General features: G+C 41.3%; 1 protein-coding gene across 2 annotated transcripts in view; it reads right to left on the reverse strand.

Annotated features, from left to right (window-relative positions):
- Window positions 1-15429, reverse strand: part of PLOD2 (procollagen-lysine,2-oxoglutarate 5-dioxygenase 2) — a 137129-nt gene that overhangs the window by 35705 nt on the left and 85995 nt on the right. For both annotated transcript variants that reach the window (XM_088472037.1, XM_088472036.1), the window contains exons 9-10: window positions 10413-10538; window positions 2099-2220 (exon numbers count right to left, since the gene is read on the reverse strand). In XM_088472037.1, the coding sequence (XP_088328163.1) occupies window positions 2099-2220; window positions 10413-10538 (248 nt within the window). The remainder of the gene's footprint in view (window positions 1-2098; window positions 2221-10412; window positions 10539-15429) is intronic.

Here is a 15429-nt window from a genome sequence, read left to right on the forward strand (position 1 = left end):
TAATGCAATTTATTCATTAAAACAAAATAAAAAAAACCCTCTGCTGGGATCTTGCAGGCTACCAATTTACTGTACATTTGTTTTTGCCTCTTCTGACATCACATCTAAGGAATGTTTGTCTACTTCCTTTAAATTAGGCAGCACTGGCCCAGGATTGTACACTCTCAAGCAGTGATTTTATTTTAAATGGTTTGGCAAAGCAGAGAATCATGCTGAATGCAGTCTAACCGAATGCTACTATTAAATTACAGCCAGTAATGACAGTTCTGTCAAATGAAAGGAAACTAAATTGCGGTGTAAAAATGTTTACTGACACGACTACATTACACATGGATTAAAGTTAATGAGCAATTTACATGTATATATTTAAGATGTATATAATTATGTACATGTACTGTACATATTATCTTTCAAAAGGAGCATATTCATTATGTTAATTAACATTCCTAAACATGGCAAACACCGAAGCAATTCATCATTATTCCAGCGCAGACACAGCTGATCCTAAAATCAGCTGTCTCCACGAATGTTTTCACTGCTTATGTAGCAGTGAAAGTTAGCACTGCCGAGCCTGACTCAGCAGTGCTAGCGCGCCTGCGTGAACTACAGTTCACGCAGGCGCACAAAGCCCCAATGGAAGGAGTGCAGAAGCAAACACTATCTCCTGCGATACCTTTAAGATGAATGGCCCCTATAGTTAATTTCTACAAAAGTGGGTGCAAAATCAACATTTTCACCTACTTATGTAGAAATTAAGTGATAATGAATATTGCCCACGTGAGCTCCAAAAAAAGGAATAAAAAGTGTGTAAATATATTATATATACACATACATATATACATACACACACATACATCTATATATATGTATTATACACACTTTTTTTTCCAGAAAGAATGGCACTCGGAGGCAACAGAAAGTTATAAATCTATATAGCTATATATAGAAATATGATATTTGTACCCCTTGCTACTACTTAGTAGTGCACCGATATGAATATTGGTAAAGCTCACAAAATGTTCGCAAATACATTAGGGCGCCAATGTAGAGTTGAACACAAGCTGCCTGTAATTACACTAGCATTGTATGTATGGAACTAAGGGCCTGATTCAGACCCGGTCGCAAGCGCTGTGCGCTCGCAACCGGGTCGATGGTGGGCCAGTGTGCATGCGCACGAAGGAGCCGGCTCCGTCGTGCACATGCGCGAGACCCGGATAGCGATGGGCAGTCGCTCCGGGTCTCGTACCAAAGGGGGCATGCTGTCGATGTTGAGTGACAGCACTCCCCCTTTGGTGGGCGGGCCGGGGGAGTGGCTGCCCAAACGGAGGCGTTCCCATGTGAATGCCTCCGTTTGGGGCCGGCCCCACTGACATCACGAGTGATGTCAGTGGGAGAGATTTCGGCTCTGTTTGAGCCGAAATCTTTCTGGGGCTTGCGGCAACGAGACCCTACCACAAGGGCCTCGTCGCAAGCCCGATGGTCTCGATGGTCTTGACCATCGCGACTATCTTCCTGGCCGCTCGCTATAGATGTGGGTGGTCACCCACAGCTATGCGAGCGGCCAGGAGGCCGTTCTAAAAATTATTATTTTTTTTTTTTTTTAAAACGGCCCTGATTCAGAGCGAGCGCTCTGTCAGAGCGTCCAGCTCTGAATCAGGGCCTAAATGTGAATGTTTGTCTGTAAGCAGAGTTGTATACTCTATACAATTGTACTGCCACTATCCAAATAGTCTGTCGACACGCCCATGGTAACTTTACCTAAGTGCTATCTAGTTGCATTACTTCAGTTGCACATGGACAGGTCACTGAATTGTGTATAACTCTGAATCGTATTTGCGTGCGTTTGGCTCTGGAACAAGCACAGTGTGAGAATACTCAAGATTCATCCACAGCTCTGTATCAGCCCCTAAGTGTGCACCACTTGTATTATGAATAGGATGACAGTGTGGCTACAAAATGTGGCCAGTGTTATCATTCTGAACAAGTATCATGATCAGCCAAATCGGGGAGAGGGCAGTTATCCTTTACTGTCTGTTCGAGCAAACCTCATTCCCAATGTGGATAAGACAAAATTAGGTTATTATTAACTATATATTACATTCCCATGTTTCTTGCTTCCGCTTGGGTTATTATCTCTTCTGGTCCAACCACTTTTATATTTCCAATGACTCCTTTGGCTTTTTCCCAGAACTTCTGAACATGTTTTTCATGATATACCTCCTGCAATGAAGATACAATTCCTGAGACACTGATATTTACTGGTGACATCAACATTTCATTGAACATATTGGGAGAACAAAAAGTAAAAATGAGAATGGAAGTGCACTCCTCATCTGCACCTTAGATGCATACAATGGTTAACTCAAAGTTCTCAAGATGCTAATTAATTGCCACTTGCACTGGATAATACGGCCTCAATGTTTAGCGTGATTTCTTAGTGACATAATATAACATTTTGAATGCCCCACAGGTGTGACAGAAATTAAATAAGTCATCATTCTCAAACAGTCTATAGCTGCTAAACTGTGGAAATTGACATATACTGTAAATTTTAATCTGTTCATAGCTGAAAATCTCTAATCAGGTTTGAAAGATATTCAGACATATAGGTTGCTTGAATATACACTTAGTGGGGATTTTATTAGGTACATCTGCTTATTAATGCAAATATCAGTGAATCACGTAGCACCAATCCAATGCATACAAACAAAATATCAGCAAATAAGCATACAAGCAAACATCAGAATGTAAACAAATGTGTCAATGACACAATGCAGGGCCGTAACTAGGGTAGTGCGACCTGTGCACCGCAGGGCAGGGGGCGCTGCTTGGGCCTGTCAAATTTCAGGTTTATTATCATTCTTACTTGTAGCTTCCTCTTCTTTTATCCCCAGCATCTCCTAGCTCCCCCAGGAGTACCCCTATCTCTGCCCTGAGCTTCCCCATGAAGCCATGGCCCTTTTTCAGGTGCACTGTATTATGCCAATATTTAAAAAATGGAGGGGGCAATGCTCTCTCTGGCACAGGGCACCAAAAAGTCTAGTCACGGCTCTGACACAATGTATCATGAGCGCATATGTACACTAGTCGATAAGGTGCCCCATAAATATCATCATGGGGGGTTTTTGTGCTGTGGCTGATTTGGATGATATTTATTGGGTTCCAGGGAAGGGACAGACTCTGCTAAGTTATTTCAGTTTGAATGAACAAGTATTTAATTATAATACATTAAAAACTTTTCACCTTCGTGCACCTTTAGTGCAACACTTTCACTTATAAGTAACCATCAACCTATCACAACTAAATACAAACACCAAGAGAAAAATTGTCACTCTAGAATATAACAACAGAATTTCAAACACAATGCGAGTCCCAAGTGAATAGAAAGCTTGAAAACAAAAAAAATATATATTTTTAATAAATGTGAAAAAAATCTGCTTTGTCTGTGTCTGTTATTCTTTTCAGTCTAGGTTTCCACAATAATAAGATGCTCGCTGAGTGAAGCAGAAAACCACATACCCTTCCTCCTGTCTGATCTGGTTTTGGGTGTGTTTTTTTTTTTACCCCGTGGATGCCTACTTTGAGCGAAGAGGATGTTATCTACACTAGGAATAGGAGAGTATTGATTTTTTTTACAGGTGCTATGGATTCTACTGGACAAGTGGATGTGAATTGCTACAGTGGTTCTAGGTGAGTATGCATGAATGTAAGTGTGAATGTGAGTGTGCATGTTTGCTTTGATAAATTGTTACTCTCACGATATGCAAGTCTTCTCTATTTTAATATTTCTTTTGTAGGTGAACTAGAAGTACCAGCAGGCCCTTATTGCCTCGCATACTGGTACTCATGGTTATCCCCAGTACCAGCATGTGGGGGGAGGCTTGCTGGGACCTCTAGTTCTCCGGTAAAAGCCAATTTTATTAAATCTATTTTTTTTTCTACTGTTTATTTTTTATTTTTTTACACACAAACATGCATGGCTCTCACGGATCTGTGCATCTTTCTGTGTAACTCGGACCTGCTTAGGCTAGACTCACTAGCCTAAAGTTAGTCTGTTTTCGCTCAAGTTTTCAGGCAGTAATAGTGTGCAAGTTAAACACTCACACTATATTACATTGCCCGACTTGTATGCTCACAATGGCAAAACATCTGGATGAGTGTTTTGCCATTGCGAGGTCTGGGGGTGTTTGCATGTTCTCACACCCTATTACATAGAGTGAGTTGTAAAAGTGTGCGGGTATAGCTTTATACTTGCAAATTTTACAAACTCAGACCCCATTACATTTACCCCTCAGAGTTCAAAATAACTTACATTATACAAATTTATTTGGCTAACATGTTTATTTTAAACGAAACACTCACTCAAATAATTTTGAGGACACAATGGTAAGAGAGATACCAACATCATACAGAAAACTACACAATTATTTTCTAGTGATAGAGAAATAGTGGACTAAGTGGTTGATTCAATTATAAATGTGATGACCACGATGTGCTGTTTCAGAACATTGCAGCCAGCAACATCGCTAGTTTTTCCTTGCACCCTTAGAAGTGCAGAGGGAATCTAGCAATGTTGTGGGTACCATAATCAGAGCCGGATTAAGGCTTATGGGGGCCCCAGGGCAATTTAGTTGTTGGGGTCACCACCAATAATATTGACCCCCCAATAATATTGAAACTCTCCCAAAACCCTTCAATGTGTGGGGACCCCTGGGTGACTGGTCCATCCGTCCCCCATGTAATCCAACTCTAACTGACTGTCAAATGTGTGTGCAGGAGCCCATTATGGTGATGTACGGTAGCACATCATCTGTAATTGAATTGGCCCCAATGAGTCTAATGGGATGATAATGTGCAGCCACTGAGCATGTAACAGATAATTAAGGCATCTTCACTTTATATAACACCATCTCAGAATGGAGTTATGAGGATAATCCTTAAGTATCCCAAAAACTGCAGGGATACAGGGAAATTTTCCGATAAGCCCCTACAGGATCTTGAAACTCAGCCCTAGTCTCCGATCTGGCTTTGCGGTGAACGCCGAGTGTAAGTCCAACTCCAGCCTGTCAAAACTGCCTAAATTGATTGAAATGTGTACACAGGCTTTATATTAGTCTGTATACATTTATATTTATGTAAAGATAAATGTACATGTATACAGACTAATATAAAGCCTGTGTCCACATTTCAGTCAATTTGGACAGTTTTGACAGGCTCTAGTTGGACCCTCAGCAGTCACCGCAAAGCAGGGACGAAGACTATTCACAAGCGCATGACTGAGCATGTGCAGAAGAAGAAACAGAAGGTTTTTGTTTTCAGAATCCCGAACACAATACCTTCTGTAACAACGCAGGGACAGCACGTTAATGCAACCGGTGTCCCTGCATAAAATAATGCTGGAGACTTAGGGCTAGGCACCCCCCCGGGAGTTTAGGGTTAGGCTAGGGGAAGGGGGCATTGGGGTTAGGCACCCCTAAGGGAGGGTTAGGGGGGAGAATAGGTTATTCAATACTTACCTCTCGACGATCAGGATTTTCACTGCTGCCGGGATGACGCTGTCGGGATTTGAACCGCCATGCGGCCGGCGGAAAATCATACTGAATCCTTGTCAAGACTCACAATTGGCTGCAATGGCAAAAGTGACTGTAAGGAGGCACACTGCACGCTGATGTATGCTGCGCTATACTCTGCTGATCAAATGATGTGTCCAGAAACTCACAAGTGGCTGTGATTGTGTAAGGGGGTACACTGACTGCAAGTGGCTGTGTTTAAAAAAAATTAAAATAGTTTAAAAAGAAAAAAACAATAAAACTTTTTTGGCGCTGTACTGTGTATACAATCACCGAGAATCTGGGGGCCTTAGCCATCTGTGTATAAAAATACAAGCACTGTGACTTTGTGGGCGATAGCCCTCTGTGTAAAAATACAAGCACCGTGACTCCATGGGCCATAGCCCTCTGTATAAAAAAATACAAGCACCGTGACTCCGTGGGCCATAGCCCTCTGTATAAAAAAATACAAGCACCGTGACTCCGTGGGCCATTGCCCTCTGTATAAAAAAATACAAGCACTGTGACTTTGTGGTGTCTGTGCTGCTGCTCTGACGCTTAGTAACCAGTCAGCTCACTGCAACCTTTGGCCAATAATGGTGAAACAATATTATAAGCTGTGAGGTAGTTTAAATTGACTGTATATGACTGGAAACTAATGTTATCGAGGTTAATAATACTCAAAGAAGAAAAAAAATGCCTAATTTATGTGATTTTAGCTTTTTTTGTCAATTTTTGTAAAAAATCCAAATCTAAAGCCAGTCACCGCAGTTTGGCAAATCCAAACGACAAATTAGAAACAAATCCAAATCCGGCAAAAATGGTCCAGCGCACATCCGTAATTCAAGGGCAACATAGTCATTCTTGCTGAATAGGCCCCTAAGACTTTACTGAACATGGATTGCAATAACGATGTATCTCCTATTGGGTATAGTAGCTTCTATGATGCCAGAAAACAACCAGTCATTGATGATCACAATTGTTCTGCATCATTCGAAATGTCGACCGCTGGCTTCCCGACTGTCAAATCCCGTCAGGGTACTAATGACAGGCATCGAAATCCCACCGCCGGTCATTATACCTATACCGGGAGTCCTATGCCCGGCATACTGATCGAAGGTAAGCCGGGTGGGGGGGCGCGGACAGCCGCGGTTGAGGGTTTGGTTAGAGGCTCCCAGGGGAACTTAGGGTTAGGCACCCCCCCCCCCGGGAGAGTTAGGGTTAGGCTAGGGGAAGGGGGTTAGGCACCCCTAAGGGAGGATTAGGGTTGGGAGGGGGTAGGGTTAGTAATACTCACCTAAATCCCGTCAGGGGTCTCCACTGCTGCCGGCGTCGGGATTTGAACCACCGGCCTTATAACCAGCGGTCATTCATACTGATTCCTTCATTTGTTCTGGATTGCTTATAATTTTAACAGGAACAGTTACAGGAAGAAAAGATGAATATAAAAATGTATCATTAAAAACAGATGCAGAACAGACCATTTCTGGGCTGTTCCAATATTAAGCGAAACATATGATGGTAAAATTTACACCTGACGTATAAATGATTTTATTAGACTTAGGTTAATCCTTTGATTATATGTACGTTGCTGGAAAAGAAACAACTGCTCTACAAAATTATTACATTCCATATGAGATCCATATGAGAAGAATTCCTTTGTTCTATATAAAAAGGTTGACATGAATTAACTTTCTTTACAAGAACAGGAAATGTTCAATATTTCTACTAGTACGTAAAATCTCCAATTAAAATATCAGCACATAATTCTTGAGTGGGCTTTCTCTCCCGAAATTGTCTTCTGAGGCTTGTCTGTCCCTTAGCACTCCTTGGACTCTGGAGGAAATAGATGTAGCCATTAGCAAAATGCAATCAGATAAGGCTCCAGGTCCGGACGGCTATTCTGCCAACTTTTACAAAACATTTAAAGCTGAGCTGGCTCCGGTTTTGTTGTCTGTGTTCGGTGAAGCAACGGAATCTAAGCAATTCCCTGAAGAAATGCTGGAGGCACGTATAATTGCCATACCAAAACCCGGCAAAGACCCTAATGCTGTAGCTAATTACCGACCTATTGCTTTGCTGAACACAGATGTCAAGTTGTTTGCCAAAGTGATTGCTAGTCGCCTGTCTCGGCTGTTGCCGGTTCTCATTAAACCGGATCAGGTCGGATTTGTGATGCATAGGCAAGCCCCAGACAATACACGTAGAGTTCTCAATATTATAGAATATTATGACTACCGTAGGGAGCCTTTATTGATCCTATCGCTTGATGCCGAAAAGGCGTTTGACCGCCTGCACTGGGGTTATTTGATGAAGGTTTTACACAGTTTCGGTTTCCAGGGAGGTATTTTAGATTCCATTTCGGCCCTATATACTTGCCCTTCTGCGAAGGTATTTGTAAACGGTTGTCTATCTGACAAATTTGACATAACCAACGGCACACGTCAGGGGTGCCCACTTTCGCCACTCATCTTTGCGCTTGCCATTGAACCTCTGGCGGAGATGATCAGAACCCTCAAATCCATACATGGTCCCTTGCTCGGAGGTTTCTCCCATAAAATAAACTTATTCGCAGATGATATTTTACTGTGTTTACTCCACCCAGAAGAGTCCCTTCCAGCATTGCATGCCATTTTGGATCAATACGCAGCAGTGTCCTTTTACAAACTCAACACAGCAAAGACAGAAGCCCTCCCTCTTAACATCCCAACTGTAATTTTGGAGAAACTACAGGAGACGTATAGATATACATGGAAATCTAGGTCCCTCAAATATCTGGGGGTGCATTTAGCTAGAGACCATGATCTTATTGATTGTAATTTTGGGCCCCTCTTGAAAGCTTATGAAACTTTAACAAAAGAATGGATGCTACATGAGGTGTCCTGGCTAGGAAGGATTGCAGCTGCAAAAATGGTGCTGCTCCCGAAACTAATGTATTTATTTCGGACCATTACTAGACCCCTATCCAAATCCATATGTAACAAATTTTACCAAATACTAACTAAATATATTTGGAAGGGGAATCAACCCAGAATAGCGAGAAATACCCTCTCCCTCTCTAAGGAGACAGGCGGAGTGGCCTTCCCAGACTTGGAGAGATACCATTCAGCATGTATACTTAGCCAGGCAAGGGACTGGTTCATAATAGACTCTCCCAAACCCTGGGTAATTATTGAAAGGGAACTTATGCGCCCCTTTCCCCTTCCTGATCTATTCTGGCTGCCCTCTTCTGAAATCTCCTTCAGACCGGGATTCTGTAAAGCAGTTCAGACTACAATAGTATGTTGGCATACCTGTGTTTCCTTAGATGAAGAGATTTCCCTGCCTTCTCCTAATCTGTCTCTCCGATCAATAGCCAATTTGATCCCTGATATGCACTTAGGTTCCTGGGCGAAGGTGGGCCTCTCTTCTTTGGGGGATGTATTCGCGGGGGAGGATTTGGCTTCTTTTGTGTCCCTTCAAACGCAATTTGGTTTAACGAGGCAGGACTTTCATAAATATTTACAGCTGAGACATTGGTTGCACAGTCACCTCCCTTCTCCACTTAAAAAACCTGCCTTCCCATCACTGCTGCTGACTCGCCTACGATCCTCTAATCACAAAGGTGGTATATCTTGCTGGTATCAGTATCAGATAATGTTAATGTTAAAAAAAAAAAGGGAAACTTCCGTGTCGGCTTAAATGGGAGAGGGATCTGGCTGTGAACCTTTCTGATGAGGACTGGAATATTATTTTTCGTTCCAGTTTTACTATATCCAAATGTATCAACCATTCAGAAATGTATTACAAATTACTTCAGAGAGCATATTTTACTCCTGAAAGGCTGCATAAGATCTGGCCCTCTGTCTCGCAATATTGCTGGAGAGGTTGTGGTTTGGTGGGAGACATCTTTCATGTCTTTTGGTCCTGTCCTCTACTTCGCCCCTTGTGGAATGCAGTATTTTTTATGATTAGTAAAATAGTTGGTGTAACTATTCAGGCGGAGCCTCTAGTTGCCTTATTCCACTTCTATCCTGGGGAATTATCACGTGGCGAGAGATATATTATGGGTCATGTGCTGATTGCTACAAAAGCTACAATTGCTCAGGGGTGGAAGACAGCCTCTCTCCCCAACATCACAATCATAGAAAACAAGATCCATAAGCATTTTGTTTTTGAAACAACAGGTGAGAAATACTCCTCCTCCGTCAATTCCATCCATATGAAATGGTTTAAATGGGGAGAATATAGGGAAAAACAAGGCCATTCCACCATTTATAGTGTTCCGGTTGTTCCCGGTGTTCTCTGTTCACCTCACGCAGATCCGGGGCAGCTCCATTAACTGAATATTTAGTATTTTGTCTATATGTGTTGTGAAGTGTTTTATAAAACATTTTTCTTGTCCTAAAAAGTTTAAGTATCAATTATATGTACAAGGACCAAGATCGATTGATTTATATTGTGATATGCTATATGTCTGGCTTACCCCTTTTCCCTTCTTTTTCCTTCTGTATCCCCATTTCTTTGTATTAAACTTTCAATAAAAACTATTATGAAAAAAAAAAAATATCAGCACATGGCTTTATGCTGTAGAATCATACACTCAAAATAACTGTTCTGCTGGAAGTTCCAAGAACAATTCAGTATAACTACCAATCAGTAAACCTGCTTAAATGAAAGGCCAAGATACATATGTCCATTATACAATAAAATGTATAAGTTGTAAAACGTACCACACACTATAAGCAACTTCACGTGATCTCCCAGGTCTCAAAGCTTGTAAATCCAACTAGACACAAAGCCGATAGACAGGCATAAAAGCTACTGAGACAACGTGCTTGTGTAAGACGATATGGAAAACCTGATGCATCATGCAATACTTACACTATTATGAATAAAGATAGACAGTTTTTCTTTGGGATAATCCAAGTCCAACAATCTATTGAAGAACTCTGGCAAGAAAGGAGTTGGCTGTTCAATAAAGACTCCGACTGTTACCAATGGATAGTCCTAAAAATAAACAAGAACACATTTAAATAAAAGTAGAATATATTTTTTTTGTGAGTAATAGTCATAAAAGTTTTTAAGTTAGCAAGTTCAGAAGGATATTTCAAAGATCTAATAAAATCTCATCTACCTAAGTTTAATTAAATGTATTACATTTGTTTTGTAGGATGCCAGTCACTCGTGGAATCTCAGTCTTACATATTATTCCCACACAATGTGCCATGTTAGTCTTTGTGTTGTGTTAGTTGTTTCGTGAATATCTGTAAAGTCATAAAAGACCTATATTATCATATTCCTTTCCTCCTTAAATCTACAGGTGCTTTGGGCAAGCATTATTTTCTAAAGCATACTACATACTAGTATGTATATGTACACATACCCATCTATAATATCAGCAATTACGTGTGTAACTATTGATTTAAAAAAAACAAAAAAAAAAACACTTAAAATAACTTTAAATATATGAAAACATTGTTTGAGTGGAAAAGGATTAGTTTGAGAAGTGCATTTTTATATTAAGAAGTCTTTAGACCTTTGTGTTGAATACAAAAAGGTATTGATCACAATGCAGTACAATGCTTCCCGTATTTCTACAACAAGGAAATTTTCAGTAAAAATATTTGTCAGCATATAGACCTGGCCAATTGAGGCTGGTGCTTACTGCAGGAGAGTAAAGCCTAGATATAGAGACACTACAGGGTATATTTACTAAAGTGCGGGTATTAAGAAGTGGAGATGTTGCCCATAGCAACCAGCTTCTAGCTATTATCTTTTAGAAGGTGCAAGATAAATGTTAAGTAGAATCTGATTGGTTGCTATGGGCAACAACTCCACTTCTAAAAAGCATCACTTTAGTTAATATACCCCTAGGAAGCTTATTTTGGATAAAGCAGAGAAGGATGGGATTATTACGAGAAAAACTAAGGAAACTCTTACTGTGGACTTTCCAAGGGTACCAGTACTGTACTCCATCCCTAAGCTTCATAAAAATCCATTATATCCCCCCGGCAGGCCCATAATTGCAGCAAGAGATTTGTTGTACTATACTATATCTAAATTTTTAGATTATTTTTTACAACCGGTAGTGCAGAATTAACCTACCTGTCTAAAGGACACTACGTAATTTCTACTTAGATAACAACAACTATCTCCATTGCCTAAAAGGTATCTAATGTGTACAGTGTACGTCGTAAGCCTATACACTTGCATCCCGCATAATAGAGGTCTTGAATCCATTAGAAGAATTTGGAACAATAATTCAGCCTATGTAGGTCCTGATATAGAATTCTTCTTGACAGTACTTGGTTTGACCCTATCTCGTAATTTCTCTCTCTTTGATGGCGCCTTTTACAACCAGCGCTCAGGCTGCGCGATGGGTTCCTGCGTAGCACCATCTTTTGCCAACTTATTCATGGTGCAAGTGGAAAGAGATGTATTTTTTGCAGATCCAGAGGTAGCCCAGTATATAGTGTTTTATTGTCTTTACATCGATGACGTGTTTTTGGTTCGGTCTGGTGAAGAACAGACCTTTAAAACATGCATGGAACAGATTAACATCAAAGATCCTGACGTTAAATTTACTTTTGAATGTAGCTTTTCTCAAGTACATTATCTTGATGTGGCTGTCAACATCAATGAAAATCTGCAGATTGAAACATCTGTATATACTAAAAAAAATGGATAGTAATACCTTCTTGTGTGCAGATAGCTGTCATCCTCCAGCAACTACCAGAGGCCTGCCTTATTCGCAATTTTTAAGAATCTTAAGAATTTGCAATGACAGACAAGATGCTATTTCACAGATGGATTCTATGACATAAGGTTGACAAGAGGTCATCATCCCAAAGCACTAAAGGCTGCAAAAACAAAGGCATTGCTTCCATCTAGAACTGAAGTATTAAAAACTACTATATCAAAACAGAAGGACAAAAACAAATTTGTTTGGACTCAAGATTTCTCTCCTATTAGCCATCAGCTAGTAAAAGCAGCCATAGTAGTATGGCCCATAGTTTCTGATGATGCATTATTGCCTGCACTTAAAAATACTGCTACTTTGCCATCTTTTAGATGGGGTAAAAACATTACAGATCTAGTAGTCCATAATGATGTTACATAATTTAAAGACATCAAAAAGGTTGACAATTTTTTGTCCCGGTAAAGCAGGGAATTACCGCTGTATTGGTTGTATAACCTGCAGCTTCCTTGAAACGGGCGACTCATTTTTGCACCCCAATTCGGGTAAAAAAATACTATCAAATTCCCTTTAACCTGCTCCAGCTGGTATGTAATATACTACATCAGGTGTCCCTGTGGCTTGCTCTATATCGGGAAAACTACGAGGCAATTTAAAGAGCGCATGGCTCTTCACAGATCCAACATTAGAGCAGCCATTGAACATCTGAACAGCCGGTAGCTAGGTACTTTAGGGCCCATAAACATGGCCTTAGTACACTTCGATACAAAATGATCGATTGTGTTCCCCCCCACATTAGAGGTGGATACAGGGGACGTCTACTGTTGCAAAAGGAATGTAGATGGATACATGGGTTAAATACTATGTATCCATATGGGCTCAATGACATAATGTCCTTTACATGTTTTCTATAAATTAGCTCATTTTTCCTCCCTGTTCCATAAGAGATTAGTGATTATGTTTACCTTTATTTAATGTTTGGTACACACAGTTGTGCTGGCTGTCTTGGTCCATTTCACGGGCCAATACCAGCTAATTTTCTGCTGTACATAATCTCCTGTACTTAATTTTTCTGTGCCTAGGCTATTTGCTTCATAGTACATTTGTTTTTATGTTTATTCACATACAGGTTTTGTTTTGACCTGTATTGTGTACACGTTGCTATGGTGATGGGTCACGTTTCTGATGCACGCCCCACGGCTTGCGCCGCGACGCTGGTGCAGGCCGATGACGTCGTGGATGCCGGATGGAGGGAGCGTGGAGGTGCTGCATGGGTGAGTTGTTATCTATATGTCTGTCTTTTTTCATATCAGTGATGATGTCTTGATAAAAGAGGTTAAAGTCCTCAGAAACATTGACATACACGTGGAGTGTTGATGATAGAGATATATATATATATATATATATCTCTATCTGGAGTGCCTTTCAAACTTTGCCATAGATATTTATACAGTCCCAGGACTGCTGGAAAGAGCACCCAGTACCTACCATTACAATAGGAGTGCCGGGCAAAAGACTGTTTATGTATGTATTTGGTTTTGCAAAACCACCTTCAAGTGTTTATATAATTTTTTATTTAAAAATTCAAAAAAGTGTTAAAAACAGCTAAAATCATGTGAGAATTGTGTACAAGATATTTGTGTGCGTTTGTTTCCACTTTAAAATCTCCATGATGATAGCTTACTAAATATAGGATTTCATTTGTTGTTGCATTTGGTCCAAGGCTATTGCCTTATTTACTTGCCACTGTTTGTCAGTCATCCAAAGATAATCACACATTAGGAAGCAGGTTTTTCCCTTTGTTTACCAAAATGTCACTGCAAACGAGTCAGTAAACCCTCTTTCACACATATAATTAGTCTCTAAACATAAATTCATGGAGCCTTCATGCTTCAAAAACATTCATGTTTGTGCCAGAAGGGATTTCCATTCTATCACATTGCATTTATTTTAGCATTGCTCAGGTTTTGTTCTAATATCCGTTTATATGGCTTTTCTGTGTCATTTTAAAATATTATTTTGCAAGACTTGCAATGAACGTAGCACAGCAATAAAACCAGATATGTTAAGTCTAGAGATGAGCGGGCCCGGTTCTCAGGGAACTCTCCCTGGATCCCTATTCGAGGCAAAACCTCGAGATCCTACTGTCGGCTATTTTCAAGTCCCATTGAATTCAATGGGCTTACTGCTGATTGGCTGAGAGAGCGGTCTGTCACAGCTCTCAGCCAATAAGCCCTTTCCCATAGACTTCAATGGTCACAGGAAAAGGAAGAAAGATGCGGTCCACCCCCCCTGCACTGACACAGCTGTCCTCTGCTGCCTGTACCCCCACATTGCAGACACCATGCACTGAGGACACTGCCAGCACCCCCGCCCCCCCCATACTGGAGACACCATCAGCCCACCAACACTGCAGGCATCCCTGCACTGCTGACACCTCTGTCACAGTAAATGCACTATTGGTATATCCACACTATATCCGACCTGCGCCGAATCTGACCCACACTGTAGCCGACCTGCACTGTATGCAACCCCCACTGTATCCCACACTATATCTGGCCCGCACTGTATCCAACCCATTGCACTATATCAGACCCAGGTTGGGTAGAATATCCTGACAGTCGTGATGCCTGCTGTCAAAATGCCGACAGCGGCATCCCGATGCTCAGAATACCGACAGAGGTTGGTTGGGCAAGTATAATAACCTTGCCCCCATCTCTTTCTAGTCCTCCCTTCTTGCACCCTAACCCTCCCCATCCTGCACCCTAACCCTCTCCATTAGTGCCTAACTCTAACCCTTCCCCCTTGGTACCTAAACCTAACCCCCCAGTGGTGCCTAACCCTAACCTCCCCAAAGCCTAATGCTAACCCCCCTCCTCCGTGGCTAACAGCTAAGGGTGCCCCACTTACCTTCAATCGGGATGCCATCTGCGTCGGGATTCTGATGCAGGGATTTCAACGGACAGCATCCCGACCATCAGTATTTTGAAGACATCCCATCAGACACGCACTGTATCCCACACTGTATCTGACCTGCACTGTTTCCAACCCACACTATATCCGACCCGCACTATTTGACCAACCGTGTATCCAACCTGTACTGTATCTAACCCGCAAGTATGGAATTCTGTTTTCACGGTTGGGGAGATTTTGGGGAACTGCTCAACAAAAAGGCTGATTGAACGGGGCTTTACATGGGCA

Source organism: Taudactylus pleione, unplaced genomic scaffold (assembly GCF_031769625.1).
Source record: "Taudactylus pleione unplaced genomic scaffold, aTauple2 ptg000120l, whole genome shotgun sequence".
NCBI lineage: Eukaryota > Metazoa > Chordata > Amphibia > Anura > Myobatrachidae > Taudactylus > Taudactylus pleione.